This window comes from Apaloderma vittatum, unplaced genomic scaffold, assembly GCF_000703405.1.
Source record: "Apaloderma vittatum isolate BGI_N311 unplaced genomic scaffold, ASM70340v1 scaffold28263, whole genome shotgun sequence".
NCBI lineage: Eukaryota > Metazoa > Chordata > Aves > Trogoniformes > Trogonidae > Apaloderma > Apaloderma vittatum.
The window spans coordinates 1-22,315 of NW_009709089.1; the positions used below are offsets into that span (position 1 = coordinate 1).

General features: G+C 43.8%; 1 protein-coding gene across 1 annotated transcript in view; it reads right to left on the minus strand.

Annotated features, from left to right (window-relative positions):
- Window positions 1–9,846: 9,846 nt before the first annotated feature.
- SIPA1L1 (signal-induced proliferation-associated 1 like 1) overlaps window positions 9,847–22,315 on the minus strand; it is a gene marked incomplete at its 5' end in the record, with an annotated part of 47,793 nt that continues 35,324 nt past the window's right edge. Inside the window, 7 exons of the mRNA XM_009866803.1 lie at window positions 9,847–10,244; window positions 10,918–10,999; window positions 11,478–11,592; window positions 13,964–14,110; window positions 17,100–17,322; window positions 20,312–20,477; window positions 21,550–21,789. Coding sequence (XP_009865105.1) covers window positions 10,101–10,244; window positions 10,918–10,999; window positions 11,478–11,592; window positions 13,964–14,110; window positions 17,100–17,322; window positions 20,312–20,477; window positions 21,550–21,789 — 1,117 coding nt within the window. The remainder of the gene's footprint in view (window positions 10,245–10,917; window positions 11,000–11,477; window positions 11,593–13,963; window positions 14,111–17,099; window positions 17,323–20,311; window positions 20,478–21,549; window positions 21,790–22,315) is intronic.

Consider the following 22,315-nt stretch of genomic DNA (forward strand, 5'->3'; position numbering starts at 1 on the left):
GGCCAGCATGGAGCACGGCCTTGTGCGCCTCTCTCAGGTAAGTTTACAGGTGGACGCAGGCCGGGACTTCCCATCAACTTGTGAGAGGTAAGAGGACGGCTAGAAAACCCTTCGGAGGTGCCTGAAATGGCAGCAACTGAAAGTAGCCTGGTTTAGAGCAGCAGATCCACTTAAAAAACCACCGCTGAGCTGTGGTGAGGCATGTTCTGGTCAAAGTGTGGGACGTGCTCTTAGATGGGAGACCTGTAGATAGACCTGGACTGATTTCTCATGGTCAGGGTCAGAGATCCTGCGCTCAGTGGGCCGCTGGGCTTTGGCTAGAGGCAACCCTCACTGAGCTGCCACGGAACCAAGAGCAAATTACACCCTGTGTGTTGGTCCAGAGTGCCCATTGCCACCTCTCTAGCTCAGGACAAGCTCTTAGAGAAAACCTAGCATTTCTGTCAAAGTTTCTACCTCCTCCTAAACCCTACACATGCAAAGACTGCTGGGCAAAGGTGAGATGTTTCTCAGGTGTTACATTCTTCAGCTTTCCAATTGAGATCTTTTTCAGACCACGGTCACCAAAAAAATGGTTTTGTGGCTCCTACCCAGCTCTGCCTTCACCATCACAAAAGTGGGTGTTCTCAGCCAAGTGTGATCCCTCCTACTGCATGAAGCTACCTCCCAGCTGCCTGGCAGGCCGCAATCTGCTCTTCTAGTTCCTGCCTGCCACCGAAGGCACACCACGTCGCCATCTGACAGCCATGCGAGCTGCCAAAATCCTACCCAATGTGAGCCAGCACATCCTGAACTCAGTGCAGATCTTCCTGTTAGCTTCAGGCAGCATGGGTCAGAAAGCCTCTCTGCAGCAGAAAGTCCAAGACAAGGGGGTTTTGCCCCAATCTGAGCAGCTCCCAGCCACTGCAAGGCTCTTCCCAGAATTGGGCACGTGGTAAGTGCAGTGACTGAAGAGTTAAACAGAAGCAGCCTTGAGGCACTTGGGAAGCTTGAACCAGGCTGTTTCCAAGAGTGCTGAGCACATCTGAAAAAGTCATAGCAGTGACAGGAGAAGTAGTTAGGTCTAAATTATTTTCTGAGGCCAAAGAGAGTAAAAAGAGTCCTGAAGCCAAGTTCCTGGCTCTGTCTTGGCAATAGCTTACCACTCTCTTCTGCCTTCTTAAAAACACAGAGGAAAGCTGCCACGCACAAACATTTTTATCATTGTCTCTCACTACCCAAAGTACCTGACACAGCAAGAAGAAACCTCTCCACAGAGACCATGCAGTTCCAAAGCACATTTTGGAAATAGCTGTCAGGCCTCATGAATACAAAGTGAATTACAAAGTGCATTAAGGTATCACTGTGTCAGCTAATACCTTACTAAGGGTTTCTGGCTTTATCACAGACATCAGATACAGAAAAGGCCTAGCTCATCCTTGGGGAACACAGCAGGGTTAGTCTCTGTAGGGTAAGTGCAAGTGCTTTGTTTTACTTGGGCAGGAGATTTCCCATCTGCAAGGTCCTAAGGATAAGAGTGCTCAGGAGCTGAGCAAGTGCTCCTCTACTCCTGTCCAGAGCTTTACACCATTACTGCAAGCCCAAAGGGAAGACAGTTCATTGCTGTTCAGCTGTCATTTTGCTTAATTATAACTATACCTACCAGATTTCAGTCACATCCTTTTTTTTCCCCATTACCGGCAATATTCATCCTTAATTCTGACAGAGGGTTGTGAATATTCATGTGTTTGCTCAGAGTGGTGACATCCATAAGAAAAGGAGATGCTCAGAAGAGCTGAGCAAAGCACTCACCTCTCCTTCCAGCCAAAATTAGGGCTGAAAACTGCTTGGAGCTTGTCAGAGCACTGAGAGGCCTCATAGTGCGGTGTTAACAGGGGCCTCCCAGGACATCACACCAGCTAGGGATGCTTCATGTCCCGTAACACACACCCTTATCTATTTTTCTGCCTGCTGTCTGATCCTTCATTCCAAAGATTACTTGCAAGCCCTTCCCCCATGACAGCTGTGTGTGCCCCAAACCTGCCTTCTCCCCATCCTGTTACCTTTTGTTGGGTTTTCCAACTTCTCCAAGTGCGTTGCAGGATTTGGTCACCCTCCCCTCCCTGTTTCTGGGGTCTCACCTTCCAACTTGCCTGCTAGATGTTAGGTCTCCATTCCTTTCATGTCATGGCAGCTCTGGGCACAAAACATCCCTGCATTGCTCATGTTTCCAGTGGCAGACACAAATATTCACTTGAAAGATGAACGGATGAAAAGGAACCAAGCTAGAAAAATCCCATCTCCGAGTCAACGCGTATTTTAAGCCAAAGGAAAGAGATCTAACAAGAAGAGCTGGGAGAAAATAAAAGTTAAGCTAATAGTTAGGATGCTTCCCTGGGAGATGCAATATGAAAATCCCCTTAGATAAAGGAGGCAATAAAGCAGAATCTTTCAGCATCCCACACAAACTGTATAACTACTGGGCTGTCTAGTAGAAGGGAGGTAATACTGGCACTTACACCACCTCTCCCTTTCCACCTCTCAAGCTGTCTTCTTGCTGCAACCTGTTAGAGGTCTTTTGAAGCAGCCATCGAGTACATGGACAAGAAAGCGTGTACAAGTGCCTGCTTAATCTGCTGAAGGGCCTTGAACCCAAAGGTTCTCTAGGAATATAAACTCATAGGATAAGGACTGGATAAATAATTAGAAGAGGGGAAATAACACAAGCAGCAATCTTTCACAACCGGGGGAGTCCACCAGGGCAGTATCAGAGGGATGAGTGTTGAAAGCTGCGATGTTCAGCCGACTCGGTAAATTACCTGGAAAATGAGTGGGTAATCAATGTGACAAAGCTCCCAGTGGCATGAGGATACGCTGAGTAAAAACATTAGGGTTATCTGTGAAGAGCTGCAAAACCACCATATGCTACCAGGTGACAAGGTGAGAAAACAGCAGAAAAACTGCAACCTAGAAATTCAAAATAACGGACATGGGAAGAGCAGTGCTGACCTCATTACTTCAGGATGGGCTCTTAAGCCGATTCTTAGAAGTAATGTCAACTTAGTTTACGTTCAGTAGCCATTAGAAAATAAAATGTTAGGAATACTTTGTGAAGGGGTAGAGAACAGCGTGGAGAATGCCAGGATAACAGAAGCAAAGTCCAGGAGCCATCAGAAATTCAGCATTTCACCCACTTCAATACCTTGTGAAACTAATACAACCTTTATCTGTGTATTTATATACTACCACGTGACCTTTTCTAATCTGCCTTGCATAAAACCACTGAAATAGAGTCTATTTTAAAACAGACTAGACTGCAAGTAGACAGCATGCCTTAAAAAGACAGAACATCCCCCCCAAACACCCTCTCATGAAGCTGAAGCAGAATTGACTGTGTTCCCAAAGCATGCTCCAAGACAACTCTGTCACTTCTCACTCAGGAAATTTCAGTGGTACAGACTTGTGTGTGCTTACATGCAGAGTTTCAGTCTTGCCTCTCCCTTTTCTGTTGTCGTGAAATGGTCGGTGTCTCGTGGAGAGCAGCCCTGGTTTTTCCTGTTCTGCTGGCCGCTAGGTTGCTGGGAAAACACCTCAAGGGCTCCTGTCCAGGCTGGCTGTGGCTCCTTTATTGACTGTGGTGTGAAGAACTTGTCTGCCTTTTCTTGACCTCAGAGAGGGATGTTTCTGCCTGCCAGCACTTTTCTGTGAGGCTCTTCCCATCTTTTCTGCCCATTCCAGCCCCAAAGATGATATGACGCAAGGTAGCGTGCCCCAGACCCGCAGGAGTGGCAGGACATCTCACAGCAGACTGTGAGTACCTGAACGTCCCAGACTTTGACTGTCTAATAAAGATGTCTCAATGAGAAAATAAATCGAGCTAAAACCTGCAGGTTTTAGCTGGAGAATGTCAGTTAAGATCTAACTGGGAAATCAGGGCAAACAAATCAGAGCTCTGGAACTAATGTTAGTTTCAGTGTTGCTTTTAAGCAATGAAGCCCTTAAAGACAAACCACAGACTCATGTTTTCTATGCTTGTGGTGTAACCTGATCAAGAAGAGGAGATGAGAAATTCTTGGTGCTTGAACAGTTTAGCAGAATATGGTGCAGGTCTCTGATGTTTGCCCTCCATGAGGGATTTCCAGGTCATCTTGAAAATATCTTGCATGCAAAATTCTTCAGTTTCAACAGTCTTCAGTATGGCAAAACACGGGCAAGCATCAACATTAAGAGGCAAGGAGCTGGTTCTGTCATACACCTCTTTTTTTCCCCAGTCCGGGCTGAATGTTTAGTACGGGCAGAGGAAGACTGTAAAGCAAGGAAGGTCACAAAGCAATCTGCCAGTCAGTGGTACTACTGGGACTTGGAGGTTCTGGTGGCTGACCTGCCTACCAGTGTGAAGCAGTCACAAGGAAGAACGGCATTTGTTGAATGCTTGTTCACAGCTTTAAAAGAAGTATTTTTAAACAAAAAAATAAGAAAAAGAAAGGGTAAGAAGAAGCTGCAAAGCACACTAAAAACAAATAGATGTGTATTTATGTTATCCCACTATTACAATCAAATGAGATGAATCAGGAGGAAAAGAAACCTCCCCAAACTGCCATCTCTGCTGTACCTGCAGCAGGAGTTGGCAGAGCCGAGCTGGACTGAGCTGAAACCCTGAAGCAATGGAAGCTCCGGGCACGCACATACTGGTGGTTTCTGGTGTGTGTGGGTAGACACATCCCAGGCGTTATCTCTGGCACATAGCTCTTGGAGCATGACATAGCTTGTTCACTCCATACAGATACGTTATCAGCTAAGCCTCCCAGCTCCAGTTAAGCAAACTCAATTTTGGGCGTGAGATGCAAAGAAGATGCAAATGTGCCTGGACCGCTTTCACAAACTCAAGTGAGTAGTCAGGCTCTTTTGTTCAGGGAAGCGCTTCAGTTGCTCCCTGTGTCTCACCCTTCAGCTCAGCCACAGGCAGTCACAGCTTCGCTTCCAGGATCTCTAACTCCAACATCTGGGGCAGCGGACCAGGAGTCACCAACCATGATGAACAAACTCTACTGAAGAAGGAGTGAAGGGGCAGGTGGAAGGAAGCAAGAGTAAAGAACAGGAATGAAGTTTAAACCAGCGCCAGGACACGTTCCTGGCTCGAAACCATTAACTTTTCAGTTACTAATCGGTGGCTTTTTGCCACTATCACAACATGAGGTTGGGAAACGACGTTCAGTCTTAGTCCTTGAACACATCCTAGTTTCAGTCTCTGACTTCTTTGTGTGCCAGAAGCTGACAGACCTCCTTTGGGTGCTGAGAGCATTGTGCCCAGGGGCTGTGCCTCCCCATCCAGCAGCAGGGGCGTCCTCGCAGGCAGTGTGGAGTGCAATGAAACCAGGGGGCTCAATCCAATTGGTTAAAGCATGAATTGCCAATACTGAGCACAGAAGTGAGACATCTCTTGAAAAAAATCAGAACTGTGCTGCAGGAGGTTGATCAGTGGAGCAAACAAAGCTCAGCGCACAAGCAGCCGCAGGGCCTCCTTCCTGCCACGCTCAACAGAGGGAAAGATGTGGGTTCTCTGCTGCCCGCCCCACACAGGGAACAGCTCACAGGCTTTCCAGGACAGATTCCTGTGTCATATGCTCTTGGAGGAATTTAGGTAAAACATAGTCTGCAACTGCAACTGGGGTTACATATTTCTACTAATAGCCCTGATAAAAACGTTTTCATGATGAGGGCCCCAGTGCAGTACGTGTTTTAGTCCCCACACAAGCTCCCACTCAAGTTGGCTGCACTTTGCCCTGCTGTGAACAGCCCAGCCCACTTTAAATTGACCTGGGAGAAACACAAGCTGGTTGTGTTATCTTCTGGAGGGAGACAGGTCTGTGCAAGTGCAGGAGAAGCTGGGGAGAGGGAATTGCCTGCGAGACCTTGCCTACCAGAGTGGGGCAAAACCCTGCAAGACTCCCTGGGTGCCGAGTGCGACACTCCCTAGGCTGCTGCAGTGGAAAGCAAGAGAGGGTCTGCCTTTCCTGGACAGTGGCTGGCACCGGGGCTCCCCTCCGCAAATGCCATCAGCTACTGCCTGCCATGGGGAAATGGGGCTCCAAATCCAGACCTCAGCCTCTGACAATTCAACTCACACAAACTCCTCAGCCTCGCTCCCCTCACGCCCAGTTGAAGCTGAAACCTCTGCTAGGGGAAGGGGCTCTTACTGCAGAGCTCTGAAGTAAATATTTCTGAGCTTTTTTCCCCTCCAGCATTGCCTCAAAGAGCACGGCAAGGACTTCCTCACCACGGCTAATACAAGGAAGAGGTGAAGGCATCTGTACAAGCCTCATCATTTCATTGTCCAGCTCCTGTCCATTAGTAACCACCTCAGCAAAGCCCATGTCTCTGCTCCAGCTGCAGTGGTGGAGGAGGAACAGTGTCATCTCTCCTCCAGGGAATCCAATTTTGGATGTCATACCAGCTGGCAGACAGCAACCGCCTCTGTTCCCCTGCTGTCTTGCTGCAAAGCAAGTTGTTCACATGCAGGACTAACACCATGCTGAAGTGTCTGCTAGGAGACAGCCAACTGCTTTAAAGGAGGATTTGTTAACTATCTATCCAAAAGAAGGCACTAGGAGATGAGAGCACAATTACACAAAGCTTTTAAAACCAGACAAGACAACCTTCTGAATTGTACCTGGTTCATGGGGACCTCTCCCACAAAAGGAAAAGCAGAGGAAACAGCTTCCTCACAATACCCACTGATGGGGTCTGGAACACAGCTTCTTCCAGAAGCAGAGCTATCATACAGTAACCACATTTTTAGAGTAAAACCTGGAAGCGTTGCATTTCATCCCCCCATCTCTCCCCTAACCCTGTAACTGGCTCCCCAGTCCCCTTCCCACCAGCCTCTCCCCTCACGTTCCCACCTACTGTGTGCCTTACAGCTCTTCTCAGTGCAGCCCCTTACCCCCAACCTGTTACCTACACAGCCTCCTTCACTCCTGATAAATGTATCACCAACCACAGAAGCTGCAGCCCTCACCCTGGGGTGGACCCCCATCCAATCTGGAGATTCTGAGAGAAGGCAGCCTGCTGCTGCTGTACCAACCACACCTGGATATCCAAGACACATCCATATATCCAAGACACTGTCAGAGGAGAACAGCACCTTCGCACTGGAACACAGAGAAAGAATACAAACTGGCTTCCAGGGAATACAAAACATCACTTTCTTGGGAGAAACAGGTGAACCAGGAAGGCAAAGCCCCCATTACCCACACTCCTCCGACAGCCACCTGCCTGCTACTTTGGCCAGCAACTACCCAAGGCTGTGAGGAGATGCCTGCCCAGGTCTAGGGTGACCAAGCAGTGTCTGTGGGAGCCTCTGGTGTGAATTCATTATGAATGTGGGCTTGCGGGAAACTTTCTGCTTCAACTCAATTACCAGTATCCAGTTACAAATGGTAGGACAGCATCTCGTTTTCTTTCCAAGATTCAATCCCTGTTTTTCAATCAGGTTTGCTCCTGTTGCTTGAGAGCTCTCTTGGTTGGGTACGTTGCTGCTAGAAAAAGATGGATTTTCTTTCTCCACACATCTTTTAAGGATCCACTCAGTGAACCTGAAGACACTTTCCTGCAAACTGGTCTAGTTCCACATTTTTGAGCCATGCAGAATGGTGATCCACTGGGTCAAAAAAAGGTCGATTCAAAAGACGCCCAAGTCAAAGGAGGAGATCCAGGAAACGAAACAAACCTATTGCTGCATGCTCGAAGGTTTGGCTCTAGGATGCTGAAAGCTGTGCATGCCCTTGGGTAGATGTGCCAGGCAAGTTTGGTTTTGACCTAAATCGGCTTCAGTTTTTCCAAGTCAGTCTAAAATCCTGAAAAACCATTTAAAAAAAATAAAAAAAAATCACTGCTTCTCCTTTACCATATCAGCCTGGTAAAGCTCAGTCACTGTTAAAGGTAGCAAAACCTTGTGAACAGGGGAAGAAAATACATTTGTGCAGTAATGCAAGTAAAATTAAAGGGATTAAATATGTGTATACGTACCAAGTAATGGCCTTCAAAAGGATAAAAAGTAGAAATCCGATAGTGAACAAAACTCTTCTTCTGTTGCTAAGCACTGAGAAAAGTGGTATAAGAAAGTAAGGACAGGACACTGGAAAGTCTTAAACAACAAACCCAACAAAATCAGAAGAAAATGGTTTAGAAGAGCCTTTAAAATGAGTTTTATTGTCAGAATTTTACAAGTAGCCTTCAGTGGCATCATACAAGAAGAACTCTGTTGCAAAACTCTAATAAATAGTCTGCCCCAAGTCCCAAAATACTTTTTGAAATAAAATAAAAACCAAACTTAAAAATAAAAGGGAACAAAAGCAAGACTTCAGGATGCTCAGAGATGTTAGCAATATTTCCGATTTACAAATAATATCAGGCATTATATAAATCTCCTTCATACAAGTCATTAAAAAACCCAAGACATTCTAAACCTTTACAAAAGCACTCCAGAAATAGTTCCAAAGAGATCCATTTCCATGACAAAACATTAGAGAAGAACTCCGTGGGGATTAGCATCACAAATGAAGTTTGAGGTTGAAGTGTAGTGTGTACTTGTGTGGAGCAGGATTGAAGAGCATGAAAAAAGGATCTGAAAAGAGCCTGGAAGTTTCTGTGACAAGACTATGCCTGATGATTTTCATCTGTCTCTGAGAACGTGGTAAAGGGGAGGGAGTGGATGCTCTTGAAATTAACCCCCCAAATATGCTGCCCTTTATGCAAGGCAAGATTTATTAAGGTAGCAACTTTATCCTTGGAAGGGAGTAGAAGAGGTTTCCCAGCACGCTACACAGTTCAATGCCTGTGCAGACTGTGGTGCTTAAAGGTTGTGTTCTGACACCTAAATGGTATTTTCTGGAGAGGTAACATGTTGTGGCAAGTCAGCCATTCCTTCAAAGACCAAGAAATGAACTTTCCTGGCATGAGGCAGTTTGGGAAATCTCATGCTAGACAGCTTCACTGGGGACTGGGGATTTCGGAGCTCCAATCCTATCCAGTACTTTGAAAAACATACTTCTCAAATTCACCTTTACATATTCCTCCGTCTACCACAGTAAAAGATTTATAAGACCTTTCATGTACTAAAACCACAAAGTTAAATAAAGAGTTCTCAAATCTGTTGTGATTTGAGAAGTCCAGAGAATTGGATTGGGAGGCCAGATGCGTGAGATGGTTTACGTGGATTTTCATGGAAACATTTCAGGGGGAAGAAATCTTAAATCTCTTTACAACTTCAGCCTAGGTCTTCTGCACATATGCAAGTAACAGATTCCCCTGGAAGGGAAGGGGACGATACTTAAGCGACAACACTCAGTATCTCTCAGCCTGCCTGATACAGCACGAACTGCAGCACGCCTCGTTTTGCTCTTCCTAAAGTTACTCACAGCCGTGGTTTCCACGACAAACAAAGGCCGTCAGAAATGCTAATGCACTAGACATGTGATAACAGGCCTCAGGCCTCTCGTCCCATCTCCAACGATGCTGGCTGTACTGGACCATACGCTATGGGCACGCGTTCTCTGTAACGTATGGGAAGGTAGCACTAGCAATCAAGCACAAGTTGCTAAGGACACCTAAAACACTGCATTACATCCCCTTGTCTGTGGCATACTTCAGAAAACAATGTAAGAAGAGCAGTAAAATAAACATTTCTTTCTAATTTTCTAGATGTCATAATATTTGCCAAAGCTGCAAGGAAAAGCAGATTACCTGAAACAGAGAGAAAGGAGTTAATGGAAACAAAGGCAGGTGGAACAGCAAGCCTGATCCCGCCTCCAAATCATTTTGTACATAACAGATAAAGAGACAATGTGCAAAAAATAGACATTCACATTTTAGCAGTTAAACTTTTATTTTACCTTTTTAAAATTATTTACTTTGTTTTTTTTTTCTACAAAAGGCAGACATTGATTGTTGATCTGCAATTGCTCCGAGTGCACGCAGAGATGCAAAAAAGGGTTATTGGAGGATGAAGGACAGGGAAGTGCTCTGACTATACTTTCACATGTCATGATTAAGGTGGCATTAAAGCTTAAGTCCCAGGAATAATATTCATAACAGATAGTTTCCTTCCCCGTACACTGTTCTCAGTTCATATCAATTGTGTTGAAAACCCATTCGGTGAATTTCTTCAGTTTCTCGGTTGCGTTCTGGGATTCCTCCTGTAACCTCAAGTTGTCTTCCCGTAAGTGTTGCACTTCAGCCTGAAGACTGGCCTTGTCCTCTTTTTCCTTAGGCATGAGGAAAAATACAGGTCTTAGTGGAAATTTTATGTCGTGCTTCCTACCCGTATAGAGAGGCAAGACCCTCTTAGGAGAGCATGAGTCTCATTGTTTATAAAGATTTTAATAAGAATTTCAAGTGGTGAAATAAAATGGGGCATGCCCTTCTCCGTGTACAGCATGGACGTACAACTGCTGATGGTTACGTGAATAGGGGAAAGGAAACATCCCTGCAAGTACTTCCCTGGCTAAGAGATTTGTCATCTGACCACAGCAGAGCCTTCTTGCACGAAGTGGGCAGGAAGTTTCCACCATACAGATGAGTTTAGGCAATACTATCAACTTTTCAACATCAGCAGGACGTATTTACAGGGCCTAACTTAGAGCCTTTTGTTTACCTTCGATACTTTTGCAGCGTCACCTGAATTAGGAGTGGAGGTACTCTGAATCACACTCCTAATTTAAGCAGGAGAATCAGATGCCTGCAGATTTAGACACTCCACCCTAGCCTGGCATAATTAGAAGGATGGCCTGAGAAAAGTAGCCAAGAAATGTCTTTTTCTCATACAAGGCTGAGACTGTCACAGGCTCAGACATGGCAAAGCAGGATTACAGAGTTACTAGCATCACCTATCAGCACTAAATACATGTCTTAGAGATTTTCCATAGATGAAATGTTTACCTTCCTTAAATCCTCTTGCAGCATCTTCAGCAAACCTTCCAGTTGGTCCACTTTAGAGGCGAGAGTTGGTGGAGATTCTTTACTGTTGAAAGCAGGACACAAGAATAGGTATTGACAGGATTTACTGTCTTCACATAGGGTAGCTAACAGTCTTGCTTGCACTAAGTGGCTTTTTGTAGGTCTGCATTCGGGTACACTAGGAATTCACAAAAGAAGCAAAAAGAACCTAACAAAGAGCACACGAAACACACGCAGCACTTTAATCAACATAACGAATTTAACTCACGATTAACTGGGGCCATTACATCACTTGACTTCTACTCATTGTATGTACCTTGAATTACCATTGCTTTGGAGACATTCCTGAACATTTTGGACAAGAAAGAACCTTCAAAAAAGCTGAACAGAACTCAACGATTCTTCTGCTTCCACTTCTCGCCACCGTCTTCATAAGAACTTGTGAAGAATTCTTCTGGGAAGCTTGGAGATGGCTTCCAAAGAGACGTTCCTGCTCTTTTCCTCGGTTTGTAGCTGAGGAAGCCTGCATATTATTTACTTACCCTGTATAAGGCTTTAGCTGTGCAGTAAGCTGGTCCTCAGCCTGATCACTACTGGAGGCAGCGCTCACCGGTCTGTGATTTTCATCAGCAGCAGCAAAGAATGAAGCTCGCTGAACTGAGAAGGCAAACATACAGGGAAAACCTATGGCAGCAGTAATGATTATTTGCTGGCAGAGCGCAACAGCTACGCTGCAGGATCACAAAGCAATCTAAGAAGTCTGTCTTGAGCAAGGCAAGGTGATGATATGACATACCAATATCCAGAAGCAAACCGGCCTTGCAAGTGCTCACCCCGCTGCACTAGTACTAGCTCCGGCACAGCGCCACGCGCTCACACGGCTCTTGCTTCACCCTCTCCCAGAAGGAGATGCTAGAGAGTGCCAAGCAGAGATACTCTGATGGTGCTTGCAGAGTCCACCCAAGCCCAGTTCCAAGAGAGGCAAGAAGCCAAGCTGGAACAACAAGCGCTGTGCTGAACTTGTGGGTACAACTGCATGACACTACCCAAAAGAGTCAGTAACTGTATTTAGCTTCCTTCACACCATAAAGGATCCCTTTACCTTGAAGAAAGAAAAGCTCACTGTGTACAATTTACATGTGGAAAGTAAAACGACCAACATAATTTTTCCGAACCCGAAATTTTTTCCTTATGCCTTAGAAAACGCTTTCAGATTGAAATGTGAAACCTCTTTCCTGCCTTGTGTCTGTACCTTTTTGTCCCATAACTGCTCATACGGTTTAACACATCTCTAAATCACTATCACATGTGGTGTGACTGTAAACTACCGAGTGCCCCTACCTCTGGAGTTTCCTAGCACAAACAGTAATGTAAACATTTTTCAGTTTAATAAATTAACATATCTCTCCCTCAGCAGCTGCTGGTCTCTCACTGGAAATAGAACAGTATTGTCTTTTTCTGCTTGGCCAATTTTTGTTCTGTGCTTCCAACAAGGCTAACATTAACGTGCCTTGGGATTTGATGGATTTTTTTCCTGCTCCTCTCTTTTTTTCCTTTCAATGAAAATACTGAAGGCTCTGGGATCCAGGCAGCTTTTGTTTCAGCTAGTTGCAGATTTGTAACTTCAGGGGCTTGTGCTGAAAACACCAACCAATGATGCAGAGGTGTCCAGGATCACAAATCAGAATTTAGGCTGCTTTGTACTTGTCAATCCCTAGTAGCCCCTGGCAGAGACTAGACACCAGGATTATATTGACATCAGACAGCTGTTCCCTCTCCAAGTCAAATCTGAACGTATTTTTACAGCGGTGAAACGAAAGTGCCGGCCAACACATTAGCCCAGCTTTGCTTCGTCTGAGCTGTCAGTTTGTTTCTTCACCACACTGACCTTGTTCACACTTCTCAAGAAAAGCACAAGTGAGTGTGGGGCCCACAGAAGTGAGAGACTCAGCTTTTCATTGCCAACCACAATAAAATGCATAAAAACCTGGGCTTCATCCCTATGTAGTGGTGAAAAAAACACATCACTCTGAGTCCGTCTTCTCTTGAGGACTACGGCTTACTTGGAATACTCCTTCCCAAGAGTGCACAGCAGAAATAGGAGATGCGCCAATCCTACAACTCCCAGGACAACAGAGCAGAGCACACACGTACATCTTCAACACCAGCTTAGGCATGCAGCTTCGTAATGATGTGTACAGCTGCGACCAGGGAACGGCCAGGAAAGCAAGATACTTCACAGCCTTCTCCAACCATGCAGAATTACGTTTAAAAGATTCAGGATCAGCAAAAAAATTTTCATGAAGGTGGGACAGCATTTACATGGAGATTAGGAAAAGGCACTTCTCTTTAACACACGTAGAAAACTTTCCCATCTGATTATAGTAACTGTAAGGTAAACTCCCTTGGGGCTGAAGTGGCTTTAATTTTAAATTCAAATACAGCTTACAGTTCTCTTCAGTTTACTGTATGTCAAGGAGATGGAAAGCGCGACAGAATGAAACAACACTTATGTGCAGGTCTGTGTGTTCAGAGGATGCTAAAGGAAGAACCACAATGGAAAAGTATATACAAACACGGGGATATTTCTCAGACTGCCCTGGCAGCGCAGTTCAGCTGCACTACAGAAGCTTCTTGCTCGTGCACCAATCAAGCAATCGTTAGTGTGCTCACATGGTTTCCCCCTGCTATTTGACTTTAATTTTGCACTTTTGTGCCAGATGCCTTTTCCATGCAGGCTGTGATGTCTGCAACTGCTCTACATGAAATGTAAAGTAGCCAGTTTCACAGAGATTTGGACAAACTGTAGCACAGAGGGATTCCAGTATGAAGAAACAGTGTCTGAGCATTACATAGAAACGTTTGGGCTGTCAGGACTCAACTTGCTATTTTAAATGAGCTTAAGCTTCAAACTAAGTAGAAACAGTAACAACAGAAGAGTCAAGATTAAAAAAACCCAACACAACCCACTTCTAAATGAAGCATGCACAGACACCAGCTTTCTAAGTATTACATTCTGAAAACTTACCTTCAAAGGCTTTGGCAGCATCCACCAAGTTTGACCAGTCCAGATCAGAGGCGGAGTCAGGCAATGGCATAAGACCAGGGTCTGGCATGGGCTGCCGTCTTTGCTCCTGGATATCTGTGAGGGAGCTGTCTGAGGCAGAAAACTCTCCTAGAGTAAAGCAAAACAAATTATAAGCTCCATAAAAAAACCCACCAAAATCTTTTTCTTAATTCTAATGTGTCCCTATTTTTAGTTTTTCTGGAATAGCACTTTTGGAACCGGTACTAGCAGAATGTTTGATCAGCTGCAGTTGACGAAACAGAGCGTGTTACAAGACACTTTTCTGAGACATTGAGCTTCTCACCAGGACATTCAGCAACTTTCTAACCTGCCTGAATCTCTGCAGTTTAGCACTCTGAAAGCCAGTCTCTGCCTCCTCCCAGCACTGGGGCTGGTGTCAGTACTCTTCTACCCAGCGATTCTTGCCTCTGCACAAGCCGAGGATGCTTTGGAAGGCTCTGCAGCTTACTACTCTCCCTAACACCTATTTGCTCCTGTGAAAATACAAAACTGGGGGGTTTCCTCCTCTCTTTACAATCTCGGAAAACAATGGGAGTACATTTAGGCCTACTAAGGTGAATCAGAATGAGACAACCCTTAAAATGACTTCCAAAGCACTGCACATCTCTGAGCAGTTTAGTGAAACCTCCTGATCTTTACAGAAAAACACCCGCACCAACCCCTAAGTTGGTACATGGCCTGCTACAGAAAAAAAACATTGGCAAGATTTAAAATAGGATATAAAGTTCCTGTAATTTTTGTGCAAACTGGTGCCTAGCAAAGTGAAACACTGGAATTATTGCCACTAATTAGGGGAAGATCAAACTGTGAGCCAACCATTACCTACTTTATTTCAGTTTACTGGCTGGACAATAAAAAAAAATGTGCGTTCACTCAGCATACGTGTAAGCTCAGAAGCAGCAACAACTTGCTTCCTCATGCCCTCTGTCAGGGCATAAAGAAAGTTTTGAGGTGATATTAGAAGCACCAGAGATGTCAAGGTGAGAAGGTGGACTGGGCCCCTGGGACGAAGCTGTGGAGGAGGGTGTAGTCAAGAATCTATGTGAGGCAGAGAGAAGAGAAAGGCAGTGTTGGTGGGCAGGTCACGAGCCGCCCATTGAAAGACAAATGCCACTAGCTGCGTTGCTTATTTTTGCCCCCTTTTTATTTTTTGTTAATACTCTACTAACTATATAACTTCAATAACTGAAATTACTGCTGTCTAGGAAACAATGACCAGAAAAGCTACACTGCATTCACTTCTCTGCTCAAAAATGTTGATTTTTTTGTTCTCTGTGTGTGTCTACTTTTTATAAACCTAAGTTCAGCTCAGTATCAACGCTGAGGATTCTTGTATTACCTCCTCAGAAGGGGGCACTTATTTGGGAAGTTCTTAACATGAAAGCAGTTAAAATTAGTGACAAGATACACAGAATTAGAAGAAAAAACTCACCATTTGAAAAATTACCTGTTTTAAAAGGGTGAGTTGGACTGTTGATTAAGACAAGTGAGCAAATAAGAGTATTTTTAGCTCATTTCATCTTCAAAACAAATGAAGGTGCTCGGCAATGGCTGTTCTTTGTTGCTAAGTAAGATCTTTGAATTAAAAGAATTCTGAATAACTAGAAGCCAACAAATACTTGTGGTATTAAACATCCAGCTCTACTTAATCCTTCTCTCAGCAAAGGCAAGTGTAGAGGGGGAGACAATTTGTGTGCCAGTCAAATAGCTGGTCTTTTCTCATGCAAGCCCTACATTTTATAGAAAATGGAAAAGTCTTGTTTTGTTGACAGGTAGAAGGTTTATGTGCTAGCAGGAGTGATCAGTTTGGTGTGGAAGAGAACGTGACAGTGAAAGAGGGGTTTTTGTGGTTTTCTTTTGCAAAATATGGCCATTTGAACAAAAAGAGACCAAAGTGCTGCTTTCCACTTCTACTCCGATGGCATCATTAGTCTCCTGACCCCAAGCCGTCAGAAGCCAAATCCACAAGCCAGTTACAAGGGTAACAAAGCCTGCAAAGTTATTTTAGCGCACGTGAAAAGTAGAAGTGAAGAGAGCTCGGTTTCCTAATTCTTACGCAAGAAACATGTTACACAGAAACAACAGCTCACGAAAATGTCAGATTCAACACTGAAAACTGATGCCTGGTGATCACAGGCAGATGAAAAGAATTTAAAATAGATGCCTTCAGCAGCCTTCGCTGTCAAATGTGTCCTGTGTAGCTAAATGCAGACTGTGCTCAGGGCCCACTATAGTGAGTTCAATCTATTGATAGCTGTGCGTTTTCCTCCTAAAACATACTAAAACATGAATAAATTGGAGCAGACAGTACTTCTGAACACAACACTGCAGAATCCCGCACTGAGAGATCTAGCTCTATTTCTGGAACACACATTCAGCTGTGAGGTACAGGGAGAACCTGTGAAAATTCCCTTTCTCACCAACTGAGACATTCACATGCAGCAACACAAAACCCATCAGATAATCCTGCCGAGAAGTTGCAGGGAACTAATGGGGGAAAGGCAAGTGTCTTCCTCACAGCAGTTTGCCAAATAACTTCTCATTAGCTGCTGCTGTGTGACTAAAATAAGTAACTCAAATCCTGTACAATGAATAGGGCAAGGAAGCAAATTTAAAACCAGTGCATTAAAAGTTGTATTTGGTGTAGTTGTACAGCCAAATGTCCACTAGTATTTATCTACTTTTATAGCATTATTTTCCTAAAGGTATTTTGTTTCCATAATCCTACACTAAAGGAACTGACACCTGAAGTTGGCACTGGTGGATAACCAGGCATACGTGCTCTCTCTATTAGCTCAACTGATCCAGGTGACTCCTGGAATAAATGGTAAAAACTTACATCCAATGAGGCAAATTTTGTGCTCCCTCCACAAGGTGATGCAGTCTGTTAACCACTGTGCAGAAAAAAACCTTATTCCTGTCCTATTTTATCTTTTCAAGTACGTGATTTGATTCTCCTCATTTTAGTAAAATCAAGACGGAAGCACTGATTTCTGTACCAAACATTTTCCCATAACGTGATTCACAAAAGAGTCCTTTGGAAGTTAAAAAAAAAAAAAAAAGGAAATACACTTACCATGTAGTGATTTCATTCCCAAAGTGTATGATGGTCTCCGTAATGGCAACGACTTTGGGAGAGAAGGATACGTGCTGGTGAATAGGACATCATTTGGCATGGCTTGGTCCAAGAGCGAGGCCCGTGAGGTGAAGAAGTGGTCCCTTTGACCACTGTAAATACTCTCATCTGACAAAGTCCTTTGCAAGGCACGCCTTGTGGTAGGAGTGCTGGGAAAGGGAGACTGACAGGACAGAGTGTGTGACTATACATTCATAAAAACAAATACAAAGAAATGAGAAGAAAAAAAATCAATAAAGAAACTTTTAAAGTTCATGTTTCTCTAAAACTTTAAAGAAAGGTAAGAAAGCAAGAGTTAAAACAGGATTTCTTCAGAGTGGGTAAGAAAAAGAACTAAAGGAATCTGCTTTGAAGGAGATTAGAACTAGGTAACATACACAGGTCTTTTTAGTCTATGTCACACACATTAACTTTTTAAATACTCTTCAAACTTCCCCTGAAGTGGAAATCTCAGGCAGCTGACGTGTAGCAGAGATAATGTTCCATAGAAACAGACTGCGCGCTGCATAAACCAGAGCTCTCCCTCCTGCCCGGGGGAGGCTGCCTTCCTGCAGGCAGAGCACCGGCAAATGCCAGCTAATTAAAAGTCTCATATTACTGAACAACTGGGAACGCCCACCACAGCTTGGATTCTTCAGAAGGATTTGAATCAAAATTAAGTAAATAGTCCCATGAGTAACAGAACTTGTGTCCTCTGCCACAATCATCCCAGCTTCCTCCGTGCACCACAGAGGAGATAAGCAACGCCGTGGTTGAGTTAAGTCTGGAGTTACAGACTCTCCGGCCAGGGACAGCGAGCTGCTATCAGAGAGTGCGTTACCAGTCCCATCAGCAGAGACACTGGTTTTCACTAAACCTGTAACAACTTGACTGTCTGGTTAAGTTGGAACTCCCTGCAAGAGAACTGACAGTCTGGCTGCAGTTGGGTTCCAAAGGCTTTCATGGAGAAATGGCAAACAGAAAGGAACACCTCACCACTCTCATTTGCTCTGTGAGCAAGTGTAAACAAAAAAGGGGATAATTTGATTTCCAGAAAGAGTGATTGAACATTATAAAGAGTTGCTCATTTGCACATGAAAATAATTCTCTCTTCTCAGAAAGAGGAAAAAAATGTTCAAAGAAATGGTACTCTAGTCTAGCGATCAAAATCCCACACTACAAGGTGGGAGAAGAGCATGGAAGAGAGACTATTTGTACTGTGCAGTGGAAGGCAATCAACCAATTTTTTTTATTTTCCCCCAAAACATCACAGATTTTGAAATTATAAAAGATTGCTGCACATTTCAGTTCTATGAGTAAGGATCAGAAACTTCAGGAAACCTGCTATCATCAAAAGACAGGGAAGGAAAGAGAAGTCACATCCCACACCAGCTTTCCAGTACATCAAACTCTCGCTTCTGTGCTGCCTCCCTCAGGACATGCCCACCCAGTATGAACACTGCACGTCCAAGTAACACTGCGGAGTAAACGACAACATCTGGCACACAGTTGTCACTGTGTTACATTATGGATTGAGCTGCTTTTTTATCCTGAAATTTGAAAGCTCTATCAGCAGGTTCATGTTATGATCCAGTGACGTCTCCCAGTACTTGTCCTGAAGTGACAAAAGACAAGAAAGAGCTCCAGGGTGGTATAGTTCACCTAGTGTTAGAGAACTAAGGCTGGAACCACCAGGTAAAATCAGACATTGAGATTAAAAGGCTGCACAAATATAAACATCTGATGAAGCTGGAAGAGAGGTAATGTGAGCAGGAATTATGTCCTGGTAACAGAGCAGAGGGAAGAGAACAAGAAGGGTGATTTGTCTGAGAAGACACACTGCAGAAGCTCTAGGTAAGGAGATGAGGAAGGCAGGGAACATAATGAAAAGATGCACAAGACAACTTGGGAATGCACCAACCAACTTGGGAATATACACACTTCTCATGGTCTTCAGGTCACCTCCTTAAACAGAACAGAATTTCTTGGAATGAAAATAACCCCCTTGCTCAAAAGAACCAGCAGAAGATGCTCACATCACCTGTTTCCCATTCCCCTCAGTCCTACCACAAATGTAAAGGAAAAAATACTTTGCTATTGGCCAGGTTTTGTGTTTTTTTCCTCTCTGGCCTCAAAGGTAAGACCTGAAATAATCTGTGTACAGAACCTAGCACTTACAAGTTTCAGTAAGCCACTTTGGCTTTTTTACAAGCAAAAAAAGAAGCTGCAGCTCTCTCTTCTGTGTGGTTGCTGTGGAAACCATGTGGGCTCCAGGAGCTTTAAGCACTGACTGTACATGGAGACTGTAGAGATCAAGATGTTCTCTTCAAAATGAGGGGTTTTTAATATTAAAATATGCACTTTTGTGTTATATACATTTTGAAACATGAGGAAACAAACATTTCTATTTATTCTGTATAAATATTTGCCTAAGTTTAGGGAGCATTCTTGATCTCTGTGCAGTAACAGGACTAGAGAGGCAGAAAAGTGTGCTTTTTGCGAGCCGTTTCAATACTGCCAACAAGTCACTGTCTAGTGATGCAATTAGAGATGAACAATTCAAATGCACAGGACGACACTACGGGATTTCCCACGAGCTAGCGGTCCTAAATGTTCTTTGCAATTTGGCACACCAATTCCTTTAAATTTGGACACAAAACTGTGATAATATTGCAGTGACTGCATAATGAAATTGTTCCTCAAACAGATTTCTCTCGTAGGTAAGTCCGTGACAAACTGGTGACTTTCTGTCCATGATGAAAATCAAGGGAATGCCTTGCATTGTATTTATTTTCCTGTTACGGGTAAGAACATAAAAGATCCTATCTGAGAAACTCTTGAGTCCCATGGGAAGTCCAGCCTCTGTATGAATGCCCACTTCAGCTTTGCTCTGAAAGCACTCAGCATTTTCTGCACAGAAATCTTCGAGCTTCACAGCCTTCACCATTTCCCAAATTGGGAAGTGTTTGCTTCTACTTGTTGCTATGTCTAGACAAGCAATGAACTCAATCACCAAATTCTAAGAAACTGTAAACTTCACACATCTCTATTTTGTAAGAGCAGAACGATGACTTGGATCTGAAGAAGACCTGGACGTTGCTGCTCAGGTATTCTCGGATTTCACTTAACTGTGACAAGAGAGAGCCAGATGACAGATTCTCTCTTTAACGTACCTTAAAATTCTTCTGGGACTCGGGTGTTGGGCTATCAAGATCTATCAATTTCTTCAGATCTTCTTCAACGGTGGACTTGGATGCTCGTTTTGGTGATGCCCGTAGATCTCTTGCTGAAGCACGCAGCCGAGGGTGGGCCATTTCATTGCCATCACTCTGGTGACGTCTTAAATGAAACGGAACAGACACATTCAGGTCTCAAAGCCCTGGGGGCAGGAGGCATGAATGAAACAAGAATTATAGCACCTTCAAGATATTCAAAGAAAAAAACCTAGGTAGGGGGTGTGGAGGAAGGAAGGAGTTTTGCTAATGCAGCACAGCCTCATCTTAATGAATACCTGTCAAAGCAATAAACTTATTCAAAAACATCAACTAGCAACATACTTCATGGTTATCGTAATACATTTTCCCAATAAGGGACTGAATCTATTAAAATAAAGTGTATTCTGTACAAAACTGAAAAATTTGTCATCGATGAGCCCCAAACCAGAAAATCGCTAAGTTTCTTTAATCTTTTAACTGTCTTTTATAATGCAGTTATCGCAAAATTTCACCATCTCTTTTTGACAGCCAGTTATTGCTATCATCTAGGGATACTGTGCTTGACCCAATAAAAGCCAAGAAGGGTTGAATAAATTACTTCGAAATGGGCTTTCTGAACCACATGCTCTCCAAGTCATACCAGACTTAAAGGAATGGTATTTCCACTCGTAAGTGGTTTCTCAATTTCTCTTCCAAAAGAGACGGTTGTGTATTGTAACACAGGAAGAGCTTGGCTTGCTTTAAGCCCGTTAGGCTGGGTACTGGCCGCAATCTTAACCAGGCAACACGGAGTGTCCTAGAGCTAAGGCACAGCGTGCACAGAACTACTACATGGATGAGAGGCTTAAGGAAAACTCAGGCTCAGCGTTAAGAGGATTTTTAATATTTGCTCCAATAGCATTTTGAGTCACCTTTAAGAAGTCCCAAGGGAAGATAAGCTTTAATAGGACTAAAATTCATACAGCTCTCTAGAAATGTTTAAAAAAAATCTTTTACAAGTTAACAGGGAATGAGATTAACTATGAAATATTTAAGCCTAACTGCAGAACTCTAGATTAGAGATTAAGTTCTACAGAAGACTAAGCATTCTATTAAATAGTCTTGAGCTCTTCTATACAGAGCGGTGCTGCCGATCTCCATCCTTCTTTACAATTAAAGCAAATAACCAAACAAGAGAACCAAAAAACAAGTCTTACTTTCTTGAATCCATAAACCCCACTGAGTTTATTGTCCCTTCTGGCTTTTTCCATCCTATCAGATACTTGCTAGTAGCACCCTGGCGAGGGTAGAAAGTCCTAGGACCAGATGAGGACGAAGAGGAGGAGGAGAAAGAAGGTGCGAGCTGGGGAGAAGTAGCAGAATGAAGCTCTTCTTTGGGTGAGCTTCTGGCACTGGTGAAAACAACTGGGCTGGCAGAGTGTCGTGAGCTCATGGTACTAGGAGAAAAACATAATACAGACAAAATTTGCCTCAAGCGTGTACATATGTTTAACTATTTTTACAGGAGAACTCTGGGCACAAGATGTTACACTCTTATCAACAGTGGGTAGAGTAGCAAAACCAGTGGCTCTTCTTGAGGGGCTTCCACCAATGTTTCACTAAAAGCATCTCACGTAGTAATGAGGATGAAATAGATCACCACCTTCATTTGCCTGCAACAAATGGGAAATCTAGAGTTCAGAGTCATTAAGCAGTTTGGAAGTAATACATCAGATCGTTTCAAATCCAGTTTCTTGATGGAATTCCTGGCTGTGGACAAAAACATGTTTTGAAGGAATTTAGACAACATTTCTAAGACCCTACAACAAACCAAAGAAGAACCTCACACATCTTTTGAAAGAGCTGTCTGGATTTTGCCTGAAAAGCAGTCACCATTTGCTAAAAGAGACTTTTGAGCAGGTCTCTGACATCACAATTTGAAGAGTTGGGATGACCAACTGCAGCTTATTGTTGAAAGACGGA